General features: G+C 40.9%; 1 protein-coding gene across 6 annotated transcripts in view; it reads right to left on the reverse strand.

The window, feature by feature from the left end:
- The window catches only part of DNAH14 (dynein axonemal heavy chain 14), a 499,118-nt gene that overhangs the window by 189,749 nt on the left and 288,651 nt on the right, over nucleotides 1-20,718 (reverse strand). For all 6 annotated transcript variants that reach the window (XM_054519536.1, XM_054519533.2, XM_054519594.1 and 3 more), the window contains one exon: nucleotides 20,284-20,536. In XM_054519536.1, coding sequence (XP_054375511.1) covers nucleotides 20,284-20,536 — 253 coding nt within the window. The remainder of the gene's footprint in view (nucleotides 1-20,283; nucleotides 20,537-20,718) is intronic.

Below are 20,718 nucleotides of genomic sequence, written 5' to 3' on the forward strand. Positions count from 1 at the left end.
TTTGATGGTAACTCGACCTTTCTCTCTGGCTGCCCTTAACATTTTTTCCTTCATTTCAACTTTGGTGAATCTGACAATTATGTGTCTTGGAGTTGCTCTTCTCGAGGAGTATCTTTGTGGCGTTCTCTGTATTTCCTGAATCTGAATGTTGGCCTGCCTTGCTAGATTGGGGAAGTTCTCCTGGATAATATCCTGCAGAGTGTTTTCCAACTTGTTTCCATTCTCCCCTTCACTTTCAGGTACACCAATCAGACGTAGATTTGGTCTTTTCACATAGTCCCACATTTCTTGGAGGCTTTGCTCGTTTCTTTTTATTCTTTTTTCTCTAAACTTCCCTTCTCGCTTCATTTCATTCATTTCATCTTCCAGGGCTGACACCCTTTCTTCCATTTGATCGCATCGGCTCCTGAGGCCTCTGCATTCTTCACGTAGTTCTCGAGCCTTGGTTTTCAGCTCCATCAGCTCCTTTAAGCACTTCTCTGTATTGGTTATTCTAGTTATACAGTCTTCTAAATTTTTTTTCAAAGTTTTCAACTTCTTTGCCTTTGGTTTGAATATCCTCCCGTAGCTCAGAGTAATTTGATCGTCTGAAGCCTTCTTCTCTCAGCTCGTCAAAGTCATTCTCCATCCAGCTTTGTTCCGTTGCTGGTAAGGAACTGCTTTCCTTTGGAGGAGGAGAGGTACTCTGGTTTTTAGAGTTTCCAGTTTTTCTGCTCTGTTTTTTCCCCATCTTTGTGGTTTTATCTACTTTTGGTCTTTGATGATGGTGATGTACAGATGGGTTTTTGGTGTGGATGTCCTTTCTGTTAGTTTTCCTTCTAACAGACAGGACCTTCAGCTGCAAGTCTGTTGGAGTACCTGGCCGGCCGTGTGAGGTGTCAGTCTGCCCCTGCTGGGGGATGCCTCCTAGTTAGGCTGCTCGGGGGTCAGGGGTCAGGGACCCAATTGAGGCAGTCTGCCCGTTCTCAGATCTCCAGCTGCGTGCTGGGAGAACCACTGCTCTCCTCAAAGCTGTCAGACAGGGACATTTAAGTCTGCAGAGGTTACTGCTGTCTTTTTGTTTGTCTGTGCCCTGCCCCCAGAGGTGGAGCCTACAGAGGCAGGCAGGCCTCCTTGAGCTGTGGTGGGCTCCACCCAGTTCAAGCTTCCAGGCTGCTTTGTTTACCTAAGTGAGCCTGGGCAATGGCGGGCGCCCCTCCCCCAGCCTCACTGCCGACTTGCTGTTTGATCTCAGACTGCTGTGCTAGCAAACAGCGAGACTCCGTGGGCGTAGGACCCTCTGAGCCAGGTGCGGGCTATAATCTCCTGGGGCACCGTTTCCTAAGCCCGTCGGAAAAGCACAGTATTCGGGTGGGAGTGGCCCGATTTTCCAGGTGCCATCTGTCACCCCTGGAAAGAGAACTCCCTGACCCCTTGCACTTCCCGAGTGAGGCAATGCCTCGCCCCTGCTTCGGCTGGCGCACGGTGCGCTCACCCACTGACCTGCGCCCACTGTCTGGTACTCCCTAGTGAGATGAACACGGTACCTCAGATGGAAATGCAGAAATCACCCATCTTCTGCGTCGCTCACGCTGGGAGCTGTAGACCGGAGCTGTTCCTATTCGGCCATCTTGGCTCCTCCCCCTTCAATAAGTTTTATGTTTTGAGGGGCTTTAGTAAAATGCTTTTTTATGGTTGATTGAAATTTATCATCTAAATTTTAAAAATTAAGGGTAAATAAGACTTGTGCTAGTAGTGTTGAAGGGTTTTTACTCATATTCCCCGCTTTTTTTTTCTGAGCATATTTTTAAGAATGGAATGGACACGTTCTACTATGGCCTACCCTTGGGTATTACATGGGATGCCTGTGGAATGTTGGATGTTCTACGTGGGACAGAATTGTTGAAATTGTGAGCTGGCATAAGCTGGACCATTATCAGTTTTAATTTTTGTGGGCCACCCCATAAACACAAAAGTTAAAAGAAGATGTTTAATAACATATTGGGTGGACTCTCCAGGAAGAGCATGAGCACTAATTAAGTGAGAATTGGTATCAATGGATACACGTACATATCTTAGTTTTCCAAATTCAGGGATGTGTTTAACATCTGTTTGCCATAACTAATTAGGTGCTAGTCCTCTAGGGTTAACACCTGTTGAAGGAGGGAACGTATCTGTGAGCTGGCAATCTGGGGATTGCAGGATAATTTGTTTAGCTAGTCTCTGGGTAAGTTGAAATTGTTTAGGTACATTTCTCCAATTTTGGTGGAAAAATAGATGCAATTGGGTGGTTTGGTCAAGCAGTGATGTCATAACTTGCAGGTTTGCTTGATCATTGCCAAAAGTCCATGGGCCAAGCAGTGAGCTGTGAGGTCGAATATGTGTGATAAAAATAGGATGTGTACATTGATCCAGCAATTGCTGAAGTCGAAGAAAAAGTGCACACAGGGTGGGCTTGAGAGTGGACTTAATGAGGGCTGTTTCAAGGTTCTGCAATAAATAGAGTAAGCAGAGTCACTAACAATATTGATGGGCTAAGCAGAACAGGCCTCCAGGGCCAATATTAAGGCTCCAACCTCGGCTCTCTGAGTGCCAGTAAATCCAGAATGAGTGAGGAAATTATGCAGTCTCCACCAAATAGCCGCTTTTCTATTTTTACCAGAGCCATCAGTAAAAACCGTTAAAGCATTAAGTATGGGGGAGTGAACTAGTTTTGTAGGCACAACTACAGGAGTATGAGATAAGAACTGAATTAGTTTATCAGCAGGAAGGGCATGTTCTGTATGGCCTGCATAATCAGAGAGTGCTATCTGAAGATCTAGAGATAGGGGCAGTATGCTTTGAATTGCCTTTTACTCAAAGGAATTCTGATGACATCAGGGTCATAACCTAGCAACTGACTGCATCATCTGTGGCCTGTATAGATGACTTTACTAACTAGCTGGATATAGGGAGATAATGTTTTAGTCCTGGTATGTGAGTAAAAAAACCCATTTTAGAAAGTGCAACCCGGGGGCTATCTGTCCTACTAATCCTGTTGGGGAATGCTTAGTAGGGAAAACAAACAATTGAACTGAATATTGCGGGTCTATGCAATCTAGTTGCCTCTGAGAAATAGCTTGCTCTATTTCCTCAATTTCCCTTTTTGCTGGAGTTAAATACGTGGGAGAGTCTAGGGCTGTATTGCCCTTTAGGATAGGAAACAGGATTTGTAACTTATCAATTATGCCCAAGGTGGGGTAAAGCCAATTAATATCACCCAGTAATGTTTGATAATCATTTAAGGTGTATAAGTTGCTAGTATTTAATTTAACCTTTTGAGGTCTTATTGACCGGGAAGTTAGTATGTATCCAAGATATTTCCAAGGAGAGGAAAATTGAAAATTGTACTTTTTCAGGTGCTATGATTAAACCTCTTAACTGTGTATTCTTTAGGATGGAAGCATATAAACTTAAAAGTACTGGCTCTGTTGGGGCTGCTAGTAAAATATCATCCATAAAATGAAAAATTTTGCAATTAGGAAATTCTTTTCTACTTGGGAGCAAAGCCTGATTTACATGATACTGACACATAGTAGGACTGTTCAGCATCCCTTGAGAAAGCACTTTCCAATGAAGTTGGTGAGCTGGCCTTTCATTATTGACAGCTGGTATGGTAAATGCAAGTTTTGCTCTGTCCTGTTCTGCAAGGGGAATAGTATAGAAGTCGTCCTTTAAGTCAATAATGACTAGAGGCCAATCTTCAAGAATCGCCATGGGGGAAGGGAGGCCCTGTTGAAGAGGCCCCATAGGTTGCAAATTAGCATTCATAGCCTGTAAATCATGCAAAAGTCTCCATTTGCCAGATCTTTCGGGAATGACAAAAATGGGCGAATTCCAAGGGGTGTTTGATGGTTCTATATGGCCGACTTTTAATTGCTCCTCAACTAATTCATGGGCTCTTTGTAACTTCTCTCCCTTTAAAGGTCACTGTTCTACCCAAATAGGATTTTGAGAGAGCTACATCAGGGGTAGAGGAGGAATGACAGTGGCCATTACTAGAAAGAGTTCTGCAAAGTGACCTCAATTAACCCTTTTGTAAATGGGCTAGTGGCTCCATTTTCTTTAATACTTTTTCTTATCTCTTTATAAGTGTCAGAAGAAATGCATTCGTATACCTGATTGTCTTGTCAATCTTGCATTACTGGGCAGGCTAAGAGCTCCCCTTCTAATGCCGCTTGCCTAAGACAGAGTCCCATAGCTGTAGTGTATCCCTTGTCTTTTTTCCAATTTACAGGAGGAGGGGGCTCAGGCAAAACCTCTGTTTTCTTTCTTATTTTTTGCCCGGTAATGGCTGGGCTGGAGAAGGAGGAGGTGGTAAGGTAGGTGATGGCTCCTGCTCCCTTCCCTTTTTAGGCTCTTCTGTGTAGAGTGGACCAAAGCAGCCCTAATTAAAGCCCATAATATTAGAGATGTTACTGGGACCCACTGCCCTTGTGCATGATGTTGTTTAAAATTTCTCCCCACTTGTTCCCAGAGCTCTACGTCTAGTGTACCCTCTTCTGGGATCCATGGGTTATGGGACACAACAGTTTGCATTAGGTCCCTTAATTGAGCCTGCGAAACAGAGGCTCTGCCAGCTTTAAGCAGCTGTGAGAGGCAAAGCCAGCTGGATTTCTGGGTCGGGTGGGGACTTGATGAACTTTTCTGTGGCTAGCTAGAAGTTTGTAAAATGCAACAGTGTTCTGTAAAAATGCACCAATCAGTGCTCTGTGGCTACCTAGAGGTATGTAAAATGGACCAATTAGCATTCTGTAAAAATGCACCAATCAGTGCTCTGTGGCTAGCTACAGGTTTGTAAAATGGACCAATCAGCACACTGTAAAATGGACCAATCAGTGCTCTGTAAAACGGACGCTCTGTAAAATGGACCAATCAGCAGGACATGGGTGGGGACAAATAAGGGACTAAAAGCTGGCAACCCCAGCCAGCAGCGGCAACCTGCTTGGGTCCTCTTCCATGTTGTGGAAGCTTTCACTCTTCAAAATAAATCTTGCTGCTGGTCACTCTTTGGGTCTGTGCCACCTTTAAGGGCTGTAACACTCACTGCGAAGGTCTGCGACTTCATTCTTGAAGTCAGTGAGACCACGAACCCACTGGAAGGAACCAACTCCAGACACAGCTGTTTCAATATTTTATATACTGTTGCTGTTGAGCTGATAACTGTTGTCCCATGATGAAAGCCTGAACAATTTCCTCAAACTTGGATATCCCAAGCAAGCACCAATGACTTACTGACTTACTGACAGTGCAGTCTCTTTACCTTCATTTTTGAGGGTTCCAACATGATCCATTGCAGTGCTCCTCACACGAGGCACCACCTGCCAAGTCTGTCCTGCAGACTCTGGCTGAGTGACAGATGAAAGAAATATGCTGACACAGGTTGCCTGACAGCATGGCTAGGGGATCACAAAGCTCAACACCACCACCAAGAGTCCACTAGCCGAGAGAGTGCAGCCCCGATAAGCTGGCAATACTCACATTTATTCAGTACAGATTTAATGACAAAGGCTTGGAGAAAAACAATTTGTGGGTAATAAACATAGTTGACCACCTGAATTGAGAGCAGTCCTGTGTGTGAACAATCAAAGGTGTGTTTTAGGACAACATGAGTAAAAAACCTATTTAGATAAACTCCTCTGCATTCCTTTGTACCTATGCCCTTTGACCCTGGGTAAGAACAGCTGCCTTCAGTTCATTCTTCCCTGAAGCTTTGCAAAACCTCCCAGCCTTCCAAGAAGGTTTGCATCTTTCCTTATAATTTCTCCCATCACCCTGACTGATCTCCTACACAGCATCTGTTGTTTCCTGGCTTTTTAATGGTCACTATTCTAACTGGCATGAGATGGTATCTCATTGTGGTTTTGATTTGCATTTCTCTAATGACCAGTGATGATGAGCTTTTTTTTACATTTGTTGGCTGCATAAATGTCTTCTTTTGAGAAGGGTCTGTTCATATCCTTTACCCGCTTTTTGATGGTTTTTTTTTTCTTGTAAATTTGTTTAAGTTCCTTGTGGATTCTGGATATTAGCCCTTTGTCAGAGGCACAGATTGCAAATGTTTTCTCCCAATCTCTAGGTTGCCTGTTCACTCTGATAATAGTTTCTTTTGCTGTGCAGAAGCTCTTTGGTTTAATTAGATACTATTTGTCAATTTTGGCTTTTGTTGCCATTGCTTTTGGTGTCTTAGTTGTGAAGTCTTTCCCCATGCCTATGTCCTGAATGGTATTGCCTAGGTTTTCTTCCAGGGCATTTATGGTTTTTAGGTCTGACGTTTAAGTTTTTAATCCAACTTGAGTTAATTTTTGTATAAGGTGTAAGGTATGGGTCCAGTTTCAGTTTTATGCATATCGGTAGCCAGTTTTCCCAACATCATTTATTAAATAGAGAGTCCTTTCCCCATTGCTTGTTTTTGTCAGGTTTCTCGAAGATCAGCTGGTTGTAGATGTGTGGTGTTATTTCTGAGGCTTCTGTTCTGTCCCATTGGTCTATATATCTGTTTTGGTACCAGTACTATGCTGTTTTGGTTACTGTAAGCCTTGTAGTACAGTTTGAAGTCAGGCAGTGTGATGCCTCGAGCTTTGTTCTTTTTGCTTATGACTGTCTTGGCTATACAGGCTCTTTTTTGGTTTCATATGAAATTTGAAGTAGTTTTTTTTTTCTAATTTTGTGAAGAAAATCAATGGTAGCTTGATGGGAATAGCATTGAATCTATAAATTATTTTGGGCAGTATGGCCATTTTCATGATATTGATTCTTCCTATCCATGAGCATGGAATGTTTTCCCATTTGTTTATGTCCTCTCTTATTTCCTTGAGCAGTGGTGTGTAGTTCTCCTTGAAGAGGTCCATCATATCCCTTGTAAGTTGTATTCCTAGGTATTTTATTTTCTTTGTAGCAACTGTTGATGAGAATTCACTCATGATTTGGCTGTTTGTCTATTATTGGTGTATAAGAATGCTTGTGATTTTTACACATTGATTTTGTATCCTGAGACTTTGCTGAAGTTGCTTATCAGCTTAAGGAGTTTTAGGGCTGAGACAATGAGTTTTCCAAATGTAAAATAACGTCATTTGCAAATAGAGGCAATTTGACATCCTCTCTTCCTATTTGAATATGGTTTATTTCTTTCTCTTGCCTGACTGCCCTGGCCAGAACTTCCAATACTATGTTGATTAGGAGTGGTGAGACTGGGCATTCTTGTCTTGTGCCAGTTTTCAAGGGGAATGCTTCCAGCTTTTGCTCATTCAGTATGACATTGGCTGTGGGTTTGTCATAAATAGCTCTTATTATTTTGAGATATGTTCCATCAATACCTAGTTTATTGAGTGTTTTTAGCATAAAGGTGTGTTGAATTATATCGAAGGCCTTTTCTGCATCTATTGAGATAATCATATGATTTTTGACATTGGTTCTGCTTATGTGATGTATTGTGTTTATTGATTTACATATGTTGAACCAGCCTTGCAGCCCAGGGATGAAGCTGACTTGTTCATTGTGGATAAGCTTTCTGATGTGCTGCTGGATTCAGTTTTCCAGTATTTTATTGAGGATTTTCACATTGATGTTCATCAGGGATACTGGCCTGAAATTTTCCTTTTTTTTGCATCTCTGCCGGGTTTTGGTATCAGGATGACGCTGGCTTCATAAAATGAGTTAAAGAGGAGTCCCTGTTTTCTACTGTTTGGAATAATTTCAGAAAAAATGGTACTAGCTCCTCTTTGTACCTCTGGTAGAATTGAGATGCCAATCTGTCTGGTCCTGAGCTTTTTTTGGTTGGTAGGCTATTGATTACTGTCTCAATTTCAGAACTTTTTATTGGTCTCTTCAGGGATTCAACTTCTTCCTGGTTTAGTCTTGGAAGAGCATATGTCTCCAGGAATTTATCCATTTCTTTTAGATTTTCTAGTTTATTTGCATAGAGGTGTTTATAGTATTCTCTGATGGTAGTTTGTATTACTGTGGGATCAGGGGTGATCTCTCCTTTATCATTTTTTATTGTGTCTATTTGATCTATTTGATTCTTCTCTCTTTTCTTCTATATTATTCTGGCTAGCTATCTGTTTTGTTTTTTTTTTTTTTTTTTCAAAACCAGCTCCTGGATTCACCGATTTTTTTGAAGGGTTTTTCGTGTCTCTATTTCCTTCAGTTCTGCTCTGATCTTAGTTATTTCTTGTCTTCTGATAGCTTTTGAATTTGTTTGCTCTTGTTTCTCTAGTTCTTTTAATTGTAATGTTAGGGTGATGATTTTAGATCTTTCCTGCTTTCTGACATGGGCATTTAGTGCTATACATTTCCCTCTAAACACTGCTTTAGCTGTGTCCCAGTGATTCTGGTAGGTTGTGTCTTTGTTCGCATTCATTTTAAAAACTTAGTCATTTCTGTTATTTACCCAGCTAATAATTTCGTTATTTACCCAGTAGTCATTCAGAAGCAGGTTGTTCAGTTTCCATGTAGTTGTGTGGTTTTGAGTGAGTTTGTTAATCCTGAGTTCTAACTTGATTGCACTGTGGTCCAAGAGACTGTTATGCTTTCCATTCTTTTGCATTTGCTGAGGGGTGCTTTACTTCGAATTATGTGGTCAATTTTAGAATAAGTGTGATGTGGTGCTGAGAAGAATGTATATTCTGTAGATTTGGGGTGGAGAGTTCTGTAGATGTGTATTAGCCCTACTTGGTCCAGAGCTGAGTTCAAGTCCTGAATATCCTTGTGAATTTTCTGTCTTGTTGATCTAATATTGACTGTGGGGTGTTAAAGTCTCCCATTATCATTGCGTGGGAGTCTAAGTCTCTTTGTAGGTCTCTAAGAACTTGCTTTATGAATCTGTGTTCTCCTGTATTGGATGCATACATATTTCAGATAGATAGCTCTTCTTGTTGCATTGATCCCTTTACCATTATGTAATGCCCTTCTTTGTTTCTTTGGAGCTTTGTTGGTTTAAAGTCTGTTTTACCAGAGACAAGGATTGCAACCCGTTTTTTTTTTTTTTTTTTTTTTTTTGCTTTCCATTTGCTTGGTAGATCTTCCTCTATCCCTTTATTTTGAGCCTATGTATGTCTTTGTACATGAGATGGGTCTCCTGAATACAGCACACTGATGGGTCTTGACTCTTTATCCAATGTGCCAGTTTGTGTCTTTTAATCGGGGCATATAGCCCATTTACATTTAAGGTTAATATTGTTATGTGTAAATTTGATCCTGTCATTATAATGCTAGCTGGTTATTTTGTCCACTAGTTGATGTAATTTCTTCATAGTGTTGATGGTCTTTACAATTTGGTATGTTTTTGGAGTGGCTGGTACTAGTTTTCCCTTTCCATATTTAGTGCTTCCTTCAGGAGCTCTTGTAAAGCAGTCCTGGTGATGACCAAATCTCTCAGGATTTGCTTGTCTATAAAGGATTTTATTTCTCCTTCGCTTATGAAGCTTAGTTTGGCTGGATATTAAATTCTGGGTTGGGACTAGGAGGTTCCAAGATGGACAAATAGGAACAGCTCTAATCTGCAGCTCCAAGTGTGACCAATGCAGAAGACGGGTGATTTCTGCATGTCCAACTGAGGTACCAGGTTCATCTCACTGGGGCTTGTCAGATAGCAGGTGCAGCCCATGGAGCAGGGCGGGGCATCGCCTCACCCAGGAAGCCCAAGGGGTCAGGGAATTCCCTTTCCTAGCAATGGGAAGCCGTGACAGACAGTACCTGGAAAATTGGGACACTCCTACCCTAATACTGCGCTTTTCCAATGGTGTTAGCAAACAGCACACCACAGATTATATCCAGCGCCTGGCTTGGAGGGTCCCACACCCATGGAGCCTCACACAATGCTAGCACAGCAGTCTGAGATTGAACTGCAAGGCGGCAGTGAGGCTGGGGAAGGGGCATCTGCCATTGCTGAGGCTTGAAAAGGTAAACAAAGCAGCCTGGAAGCTCCAATTGGGTGGAGCCCACCGCAGCTCAAGGAGGCCTGCCTGCCTCTGTAGACTCCACCTCTGGGGGCAGGGCATAGCTGAACAAAAGGCAGCATAAACTTCTGCAGACTTAAATGTCCCTGTCTGACAGCTTTGAAGACAGTAGTGCTTCTCCCAGCATGGAGTTTGACATCTGAGAATGAAAGACTGCCTCCTCAAGTGAGTCCCTGACCCCCGAGTAGCCTAATTGGGAGACACCTCCCAGTAGGGGCCGACTGACACCTCATAGGGCAGTGCCCCTCTGAGACGAAGCTGCCAGAAGAAGGATCAGAGAGCAACATTTGCCGTTCTGCAATATTTGCTGTTCTGCAGCCTCCACTGGTGATACCCAGGCAAACAGGGTCCGGAGTGGACCTCCAGCAAACTCCAACAGACCTGTAGTTGAGGGTCCTGACTGTTAGAAGGAAAACTAACAAACAGAAAGGACATCCACACCAAAACCCCATCTGTACATCAACATCATCAAAGACTAAAGGTAGATAAAACCACAAAGGAGGGGAGAAACCAGAGCAGAAAAGCTGAAAATTCTAAAAATCAGAGCACCTTTTCTCCTCCAAAGGAATGCAGCACCTCGCCAGCAATGGACCAAAGCTGGACAGAGAATGACTTTGATAAGTTGATAGAAGAAGGCTTCAGATGATAAGTAATAACAAACTTCTCCGAGCTAATGCAGGATGTTCGAACCCATTGCAAAGAAGCTAAAAACCTTGAAAAAAGATTAGACGAATGGCTAACTAGAATAAACAGTGTAGAGAAGTCCTTAAAGGACCTGATGGAGCTGAAAACCATGGCACAAGAACTACATGATGGATGCACAAGCTTCAGTAGCCAATTTGATCAAGTGGAAGAAAGGGTATAACTGATTGAAGATCAAATGAATGAAATGAAGTGAGAAGAGAAGTTTAGAGAAAAAAGAGTAACAAGAAATGAACAAAACCTCCAAGAAATATGGGATTATGTGAAAAGACCAAATCTATGTCTGATTGGTGTACCTGAAAGTGACAGGGAGAATGGAACCAAGTTGGAAAACAGTCTGCAGGATATTATCCACGACAACTTCCCCAACCTAGCAAGGCAGGCCAACATTCAAATTCAGGAAATACAGAGAATGCTACAAAGATACTCCTCGAGAAGAGCAACTCCAAGACACATATTGTCAGATTCACCAAAGTTGAAATGAAGGAAAAAATGTTAAGGGCAGCCAGAGAGAAAGGTCACGTTACCCACAAATGGAAGCCCATCAGATTAACAGTGGATCTCTTGGCAGAAACTCTGCAAGCCAGAAGAGAGTGGGGGCCGATATTCAACATTCTTAAACGAAAGAATTTTCAACCCAGAATTTCATATCCAGCCAAACTAAGCTTCATAAGTGAAGGACAAATAAAATCCTTTACAGACAAGCAAATGCTGAGAGATTTTGTCACCACCAGCCCTGCACTAAAAGAGCTCCTGAAGGAAGCACTAAACATGGAAAGGAATAACCAGTACCAGCCACTGCAAAAACATGCCAAATTGTAAAGACCATTGAGGCTAGGAAGAAACTGCATCAACTAACGAGCAAAATAACCAGCTAACATCATAATGACAGGAACAAATTCACACATAACAATATTAACCTGAAATGTAAATGGGCTAAATGCTCCAATTAAAAGACACAGACTGGCAAATTGGATAAAGAGTCAAGACCCATCAGAGTGCTGTATTCAGGAGACCCATCTCATGTGCAGAGACACACATAGGCTCAAAATAAAGGGATGGAGGAAGATCTACCAAGCAAATGGAAAACAAAATAAGGCAGGGGTTGCAATCCTAGTCTGTGATAAAACAGACTTTAAACCAACAAAGATCAAAAGAGACAAAGAAGGCCATTACATAATGGTAAAGGGATCAATTCAACAAGAAGAGCTAACTATCCTAAATATATATGCACCCAATACAGGAGCACCCAGATTCATAAAGCAAGTCCTGAGTGACCTACAAAGAGACTTAGACTCCCACATAATAATAATGGGAGACTTTAACACCCCACTGTCAACATTAGACAGATCAATGAGACAGAAAGTTAACAAGGACATCCAGGAATTGAACTCAGCTCTGCATCAAGTAGACCTAATAGAAATCTACAGAACTCTCTACCCCAAATCAACAGAATATACATTCTTCTCAGCACCACACCACACCTATTCCAAAATTGACCACATAGTTGGAAGTAAAGCACTCCTCAGCAAATGTAAAAGAACAGAAATTACAACGAACTGTCTCTCAGACCACGGTGCAATCAAATTACAACTCAGGATTAACAAACTCACTAAAACCGCTCAAATACATGGAAATTAAACAACCTGCTCCTGAATGACTACTGGGTAGATAACGAAATGAAGGCAGAAATAAAGATGTTCTTTGAAACCGATGAGAACAAAGACTCAACATACCAGAATTTCTGGGACACATTTAAAGCAGTGTGTAGAGGGAAATTTATAGCACTCAATGCCCACAAGAGAAAGCAGGAAAGATCTAAAATTGACACCCTAACATCACAATTAAAAGAGCTAGAGAAGCAGGAGCAAACATATTCAAAAGCTATCAGAAGGCAAGAAAAAACTAAAATCAGAGCAGAACTGAAGGAGATAGAGACACAAAAAACCCTTCAAAAAATCAATGAATCCAGGATCTGGTTTTTTGAAAAGATCAACAAAATAGATAGACTGCTAGCAAGACTAATAAAGAATAAAAGAGATAAGAATCAAATAGATGCAATAAAATGATAAAGGGGATATCACCACCGATCCCACAGAAATACAAACTACCATCAGAAAATATTATAAACACCTCTATGCAAATAAACTAGAAAATCTAGAAGAAATGGATAAATTCCTGGACACATACACCCTCCCAAGACTAAACCAGGAAGAAGTAGAATCCCTGAATAGATCAATAACAGGCTCTGAAATTGAGGCAGTAATTAATAGCCTACCAACCAAAAAAAGTCTAGGAGCAGATGGATTCACAGCCGAATTCTACCAGAGGTACAAGAAGGAACTGGTACCATTCCTTCTGAAACTATTCCAATCAATAGAAAAAGAGGGAATCCTCCCTAATTCATTTTATGAAGCCAGCATCATCTTGATACCAAAGCCTGGCACAGACACAACAAAAAAAGAGAATTTTAGACCAATATCCCTGATGAACATTGATGCAAAAATCCTCAATAAAATACTGGCAAACTGAATCCACCAGCACATCAAAAAGCTTATCCACCATGATCAAGTGGGCTTCATCCCTGGGATGCAAGGCTGGTTCAACATACACAAATCAATATACGTAATCCATCATGTAAACAGAACCAAAGACAAAAACCATATGATTATCTCAATAGATGCAGAAAAGGCCTTTGACAAAATTCAACAACGCTTCATGCTAAAAACTCTCAATAAATTAGGTATTGATGGGACATATCTCAAAATAATAAGAACTATATATGACAAACCCACAGCCAATATCATACTGAATGGGCAAAAACTGGAAGCATTCCCTTTGAAAATTGCCACAAGACAGGGATGCCCTCTCTAACCACTCCTATTCAACATAGTGTTGGAAGTTCTGGCCAGGGCAATCAGGCAGGAGAAGGAAATGAACAGCATTCAATTAGGAAAAGAGGAAGTCAAATTTTCCCTGTTTGTAGATGACATGAATGTATATCTAGGAAACTCCACTGTCTCAGCCCAAAATCTCCTTAAGCTGATAGGCAACTTCAGTCAAGTCTCAGGATACAAAATCAATGTGCAAAAATCACAAGCATTCTTATACACCAATAACAGACAAACAGAGAGCCAAATCATGAGTAAACTCCCATTCACAACTGCTTCAAAGAGAATAAAATACCTAGGAATCCAACTTACAAGGGATGTGAAGGACCACTTCAAGGAGAATTAGAAACCACTGCTCAATGAAATAAAAGAGGATACAAACAAATGGAAGAACATCCCATGCTCATGGATAGGAAGAATCAACATTGTGAAAATGGCCATACTGCCCGAGGTAATTTATAGATTCAATGCCATCCCCATCAAGCTACCAGTGACTTTCTTCACAGAATTGGAAAAAACTACTTTAAAGTTCATATGGAACCAAAAAAGAGCCCACATTGCCAAGTCAATCCTAAGCCAAGAACAAAGCTGGAGGCATCATGCTACCTGACTTCAAACTATACTACAAGGCTACAGTAACCAAAACAGCATGGTACTGGTACCACAACAGAGATATAGACCAATGGAACAGAATAGAGCCCCCAGAAATAATACCACACATCTACAACCATCTGATCTTTGACAAATCTGACAAAAACAAGAAATGGGGAAATGATTCCCTATTTAATAAATGGTGATGGGAAAAGTGGCTAGCCATATGTAGAAAGCTAAAACTGGATCCCTTCCTTACACCTTATACATAAATTAATTCAAGATGGATTAAAGACTTAAATGTCAGACCTAAAACTATAAAAACCCTAGAAGAAAACGTAGGCAATACCATCCAGGACATAGGCATGGGCAAGGACTTCATGACTATAACACCAAAAGCAATGGCAACAAAAGCCAAAATGGACAAATGGGATCTAATTAAACTAAAGAGCTTCTGCACAGCAAAAGAAACTACCATCAGAGTGAACAGGCAACCTACATAATGGGAGAAAATTTTTACAATTTATCCATCTGACAAAGGGCTAATATCCAGAATCTACAAAGAACTCAAACGAATTTACAAGAAAAAAAAATCAAACAACCCCATCAAAAAGTGGGTGAAGGATATGAACAGACACTTCTCAAAAGAAGACATTTATGCAGCCAAAAGACACATGAGAAAATGCTCATCATCACTGGCCATCAGAGAAATGCAAATCAAAACCACAATGAGATACCACCTCACACCAGTTAGAATGGCAATCATTAAAAAGTCAGGAAATAACAGGTGCTGGAGAGGATGTGGACAAACAGGAACACTTTTACACTGTTGGTGGGACTGTAAACTAGTTCAATCATTGTGGAAGTGAGTGTGGCGATTCCTCAGGGATCTAGAACTAGAAATATTGTTTGACCCAGCCATCCCATTACTGGGTATATACCCAAAGGATTATAAATCATGCTGCTATAAAGACACATGCACACGTGTGTTTACTGCAGCACTATTCACAATAGGAAAGACTTGGAACCAACCCAAATGTCCAACAATGATAGACTGGATTAAGAAAATGTGGCACATATACACCATGGAATACTATGCAGCCATAAAAATGATGAGTTCATGTCCTTTGTCCTTTGTAGGGACATGGATGAAGCTGGAAACCATAATTCTCAGCAAACTATCACAAGGACAAAAAACCAAACACTGCATGTTCTCACTCATAGGTGGTAATTGAACAATGAGAACACATGGACACAAGAAGGGGAACATCACACACCAGGGTCTGTCATGGGGTAGGGGGAGGGGGGAGGGAGAGCATTAGGAGATATGCCTAATGTTAAATGATGAGTTAATGGGTGCAGCACACCAACATGGCACATGTATACATACGTAAGAAACCTGCACATTGTGCACATGTACCCTAGAACTTAAAGTATAATAAAAATAAATAAATAAATAAATTCGGGGTTGAAAATTCTTTTCTTTAAGAATGTTGAATATTGGCCCCCACTCTCTTCTGGCTTGTAGTGTTTCTGCAGAGAGATCCACTGTTAGTCTGAGGGGCTTCCCTTTGTGGGTAACCCAACCTTTCTCTCTGGTTGCCCTTAACATTTTTTTCATTCCAACCTTGGTGAATCTGACAATTATGTGTCTTGGGGTTTCTCTTCTTGAGGAGTGTCTTTTTATTGTTCTCTGTATTTCCTGAATTTGAGTTTTGGCCTGTCTTGCTAGGTTGTGGAAGTTCTTCTGGATAATATCTTGGATAGTGTTTTCCAACTTGGTTCCATTCTCCCCACCACTTTCAGGTCACCAATCAAATGTAGGTTTGGTCTTTTCACATAGTTCCATATTTCTTGGAGGCTTTGTTTGTTCCTTTTCATTCTTTTTTATCTAATCTTAATGCATTATTTTATTCAATTGATCTTTAATCTCTGATATTCTTTCTTCCGCTTGATCTATTCAGTTACTGATACTTGCGTATGCTTCATGAAGTTCTCTTGCTGTGTTTTTCAGCTCCATCAGGTCATTTATTTTCTTCTCTAAACTGGCTAGACTACTTATCAATTCCTCTAACCACTTTTCAAGGTTCTTAGCTTACTGGCATTGGGTTGGAACATGCTCCTTTAGCTCAGAGGAGTTTGTTATTACCCACCTTCTGAAGCCTACTTCTGTCAGTTCATCAAACTCATTCTCCGTTCAGTTTTGTTGCCTTCCTTGCAAGGAACTGTAATCCTTTGGAGGAGAAGAGGCATTCTGGTTTTTGGAATTTTCAGCCTTGGTGTGCTGGTTTTTCCTCATCTTCATGGATTTATCTACCTTTGGTCTTTGATGCTGGTGACCTTCAGATGAGGCTTCTGTGTGGACTTACTTTCTGTTGATGTTGATGCTCTTCCTTTCTGTTTGTTAGGTAGTTTTCCTTCTAACAGTCAGGACTCTTTGCTGCAGGTCTGTTGGAGTTTGCTGGAGGTCCTCTCCAGATCCTGTTTGCCTGGATATCAGCAGTGGAGGTTGCAGAACAGCAAAGATTGCTGCCTGCTCCTTCCTCTGTAAGCTTCATCCCAGAGGTGCACCCACCAGATGCCGGCCGGGGCTCTCCTGGATGAGGTGTTTGTTGGCCCCTGCTGGGAGGTTTATCCCAGTCAGGAGGCTCGGGGGTCAGGGATCCACTTGAGGAGGCAGTCTGTCCTTTAGCAGAGCTCGAGCACTGTGCTGGGAGATCCACTGCTCTCTTCTGAGCCAGCAGGAAGGAATGTTTAAGTCTGCTGAAGCAGCAGCCACCCCTTACCCCAGGTGCTCTGTCCCAGGCAGATGGGAGTTTTATCTATAAGCCCCTGACTTGGGCTGCTGCCTTTCTTTCAGAAATGCCCTGCCCAGAGAGGAGGAATCTAGAGAGGCAGTGTGGATACAGTGGCTTTGCGGTGCTGTGGTGGGCTCCACCTAGTTTGAACTTCCCAGTTCCTTTGTTTACGCAGTGACGGGAAAACTGCCTAGTCAAACCTCTGTAATGGTGGATACCCCTCCCCATACCAAGCTCGAGAGTCCCAGGTCAACTTCAGACTGCTGTGCTGGCAGCAAGAATTTCAAGCCAGTGGATCTTAGCTTGCTGGGCTCCCTGGGGTTGGGATCTGCTGAACTAGACCATGTGGCTTTCTGGTTTCAGCCTCCTTTCCAGGGCAGTGAACGATTCTGTCTTACTGGAGTTACAGGCCAGTAAGTACCCCACTGGGGTATGAAGAAAAACTCCTGCAGCTAGCTCGGTGTCTGCCATAATAGCCACCCAGTTTGGTGCTTGAAACCCAAGGCCCTTGTGGTGTAGGCACCCAAGGGAATCTCCTGGTCTGCAGGTTGCGAAGACTGTGGGAAAAGCATAGTATCTGGGCCAGAATGCACTGTTCCTCATGGCACTGTCCCTCATGGCACTGTCCCTCACAACTTCTCTTGGCTAGGGGAGGGAGTTCCCTGACCCATTGTACTTCCCTTGTGAGGTGATGCCCCATCCTGCTTCTGCTCGCCCTTTGTGGGCTGCACTCACTGTCTAACCAGTCCCAATGAGATAAGCTGGGTACCTCAGTTGGAAATGCAGAAGTCACCCACCTTCTGCATTGATCTCGCTGGGACCTGCAGACTGGCACTTCTCACGCTTAAATCATATATTAGCTAAATATAAAACACTTTAAAAATACTACCTCATTTCTTCTTGAACCATATTGATATTAACAAATCTTCTGTTCATCTTCTCTTGTTATTGTTGTCTTTCTCACTCTGAAATTCTTTAGAATTGTTCTTTAATCTTAGGTATTATTCATGTATTGATATTGAACATAGCTATTCACAATAAATTGTTTCTTTGCTGAGAAATGCCATGCCTGAGGCTCAGGTGCACAGACCCTGCCTTAAAATGAGGCTATAACATGAGAACCTGTAAATCTCCCCTGTTCCCACCATGAGCCTTGAACCAAGTAACAAACAACAGCAATCTATTGCCAGGAAAGGTACAGGCACATGGAAAATTTAAAGTCTGTGGTGCACTGAAGGTAACTATAGTAACACTAACAGCCAAATCTAGGTCAATATTGACTCAACCTACCGTGCCACTACCTGAACAATGTGGCTGAAGAAAAAGTATGCTAATTTCCAGGTATAACTACTATATACCTCAGTCTCTAATTTCTTTTATACACATATCTGGTATTCAATTAAAAATTATGAGACATAAAAATAAGCAAGATTAAGAAAAGTCATGTTGCCAAGAGATAAAGCAGTCAAAAGAACAGACCCAGAGATGGCCAGATGTTGAAATTATCAGACAGGAATTTTTTTTTTAAAAGTATGATTAAAATGTAAAAGATCTAATGTTGAAGGAAGAAACCATTCATGGACAAAGAGGGAATTCCAGCAGAGAGATGAAAACTATAAAAAGGTCAATGGAAATGCTGGAAATAAAAACCACAATATCAAATATGGGAATTCTTTCAATGGGCTTACAGCAGACTGCATGCAGCAGAGCAAGGAATCAGTAAATTGGAAGACAAGTCAATAGAAATCAACCAAACAGAAACACAAAAAGAAAAAAGAAAACAAACAAAAAAGAACAGAACATCCAAAAGGTGTAGGAAAATATATCTATCTAACATTTCTAGATGTGGGTTTTCACTTTTTGTCATGTTTAATACTCAAGGATCCTATTCAATCTTAGGTCTCATATTTTCTCTAATTCTCTGAACTCCTAGGCAATTATTTCCTGAAAGATTTCTTCCCCTCTATTTTTACTGTATCTTTCTGGAGGTTCTGTTATATGAACGTTAACCTTTCAATTTTTATTCATCTTTCAACTATATACACACATTTCTGTATTATAGAAACATATTTGTTGTATATTTAAAATACATAATATTTAACCTCTTTAGCTCTTCCTGATGCATTCTGAGAGTTCCTTGACTGTTGTTATGGCTCTCACTAATCTGTTATACAGCTAACCAATCCAGCATTCAACCCATCTATTATGTTATTTTAACTAATACATTTTTTTTTTTTTTTACTTCTGACCTCCAGTTGTTGTTTTTTTAACTGATTCTTTTTGCTTTGTTTCCAGTACTGCAACTTTACTGGGTTGCACTTCTGATGAATTTAGAAGTGTGAATCTGCAGAGGGAGTAGTCACTCTTCAAAGCAGGTCACTTGTGTGTTAACAACTTATATCTACTCTGGCACTGTTCTTTTTCTAAGTGTGGTCTCTCTTTTTTTAATAATCTTGGTTTAAGATTTGAAGGGGGGTGGCAGTAGGAGAAAATATGTTTTTACCTACTCCCTAACCTAGTTAGGCTTCCCTGCCAATGGGACATTTTGTTGTTGCCCCTGGCTGTGCTGTGGTGTGCTAACTGGCAAAGGATGGACAATAGCCCATTCAGAGTTGAGTTGATGGGGAATGTACACACCTAAATATTTTCTTCCACTTTATCTCCTATTCATGGCATCCAGGGTTGTTCAGGGTTGCTGCTTCCTCTTGTTGGGATCTAACCATCTTACGTCACACCTCAGGGATTTATAACGATTTCTATATTGGTTTGATGAATTCGAGATTGGTTTCAGAGAGAGAATTGGGAGCCTGTGCTAATCTGCCATCTTACCAAAAACTGCATAAAACTAGTATTTGAATGTAGGGATTCTGACTTCAGAGACAATTCCAATACCTTATCTATAATACTATATGATTTTCTGAATCTGTTTATCCCTCCTTAACATATGTTTTACTACTTTTCATGATTATGCCTTTGTGTGATTACAACTTACACCTGGAATTCTGAACAGGTTTTTTTTCACTATTTCTAACTCTAAGAATCTTTAAAATACAGTGAAAACATTGTTCTTTAATAGAGACCCTCTAGTGGTTCTTTACAATCATTTTTCCTGTGATCCTTCAACAGTTGTACGATACTAATTTACTTCTGATATGTTCCTCTATAAATGGTTTTTAATTTGTTCCATGTGCAGATCTGTTGTTGGTCCAAAGAGACTAAAAATGCCTCCTCTTTGAGAAATTTTCTAAAATCTAATAGAAGGTGATAAATTGGCATTGACTAGCTAAGATGTATCATTGATACGACTTAGAGAAAAAAACTCACTTTGTTCAAATCCTCCATTTTTACCCATGAAGTCAAAGAAAGCATCAAGAATTCTGCAGAGGGTCATGACGATTGTTATGTCCTCCATAGGATATGGCTGAAATTTCTGATGATTCTTTATAAATTGTAGTCCGTCTGGGACACTATTTTTAATCATGAATTCAAGACAATCCACTCCTGATTGACTTATAATTTTAGAAGTTTTCAGAAGCCATGACTTAACATAAGGCTCCCATCCCAGATCAACAGGATCCTAATAATAAAAAGCAAAATATAATCTTATGTAAATAAATAAAAATATGGTATCCTCCTACTTTCTTACTCTCTTTTTACTTCACCACTGTCCTCTGATAAATATGACTTAGAATTGTCATTCATTAAAGGGCAAATGATCAAAGTAGCTTAAGGAATTAACATTCTCTGGAATGATTTGTC

Source organism: Pongo abelii, chromosome 1, assembly GCF_028885655.2.
Source record: "Pongo abelii isolate AG06213 chromosome 1, NHGRI_mPonAbe1-v2.0_pri, whole genome shotgun sequence".
NCBI classification, from domain to species: Eukaryota; Metazoa; Chordata; class Mammalia; order Primates; family Hominidae; genus Pongo; species Pongo abelii.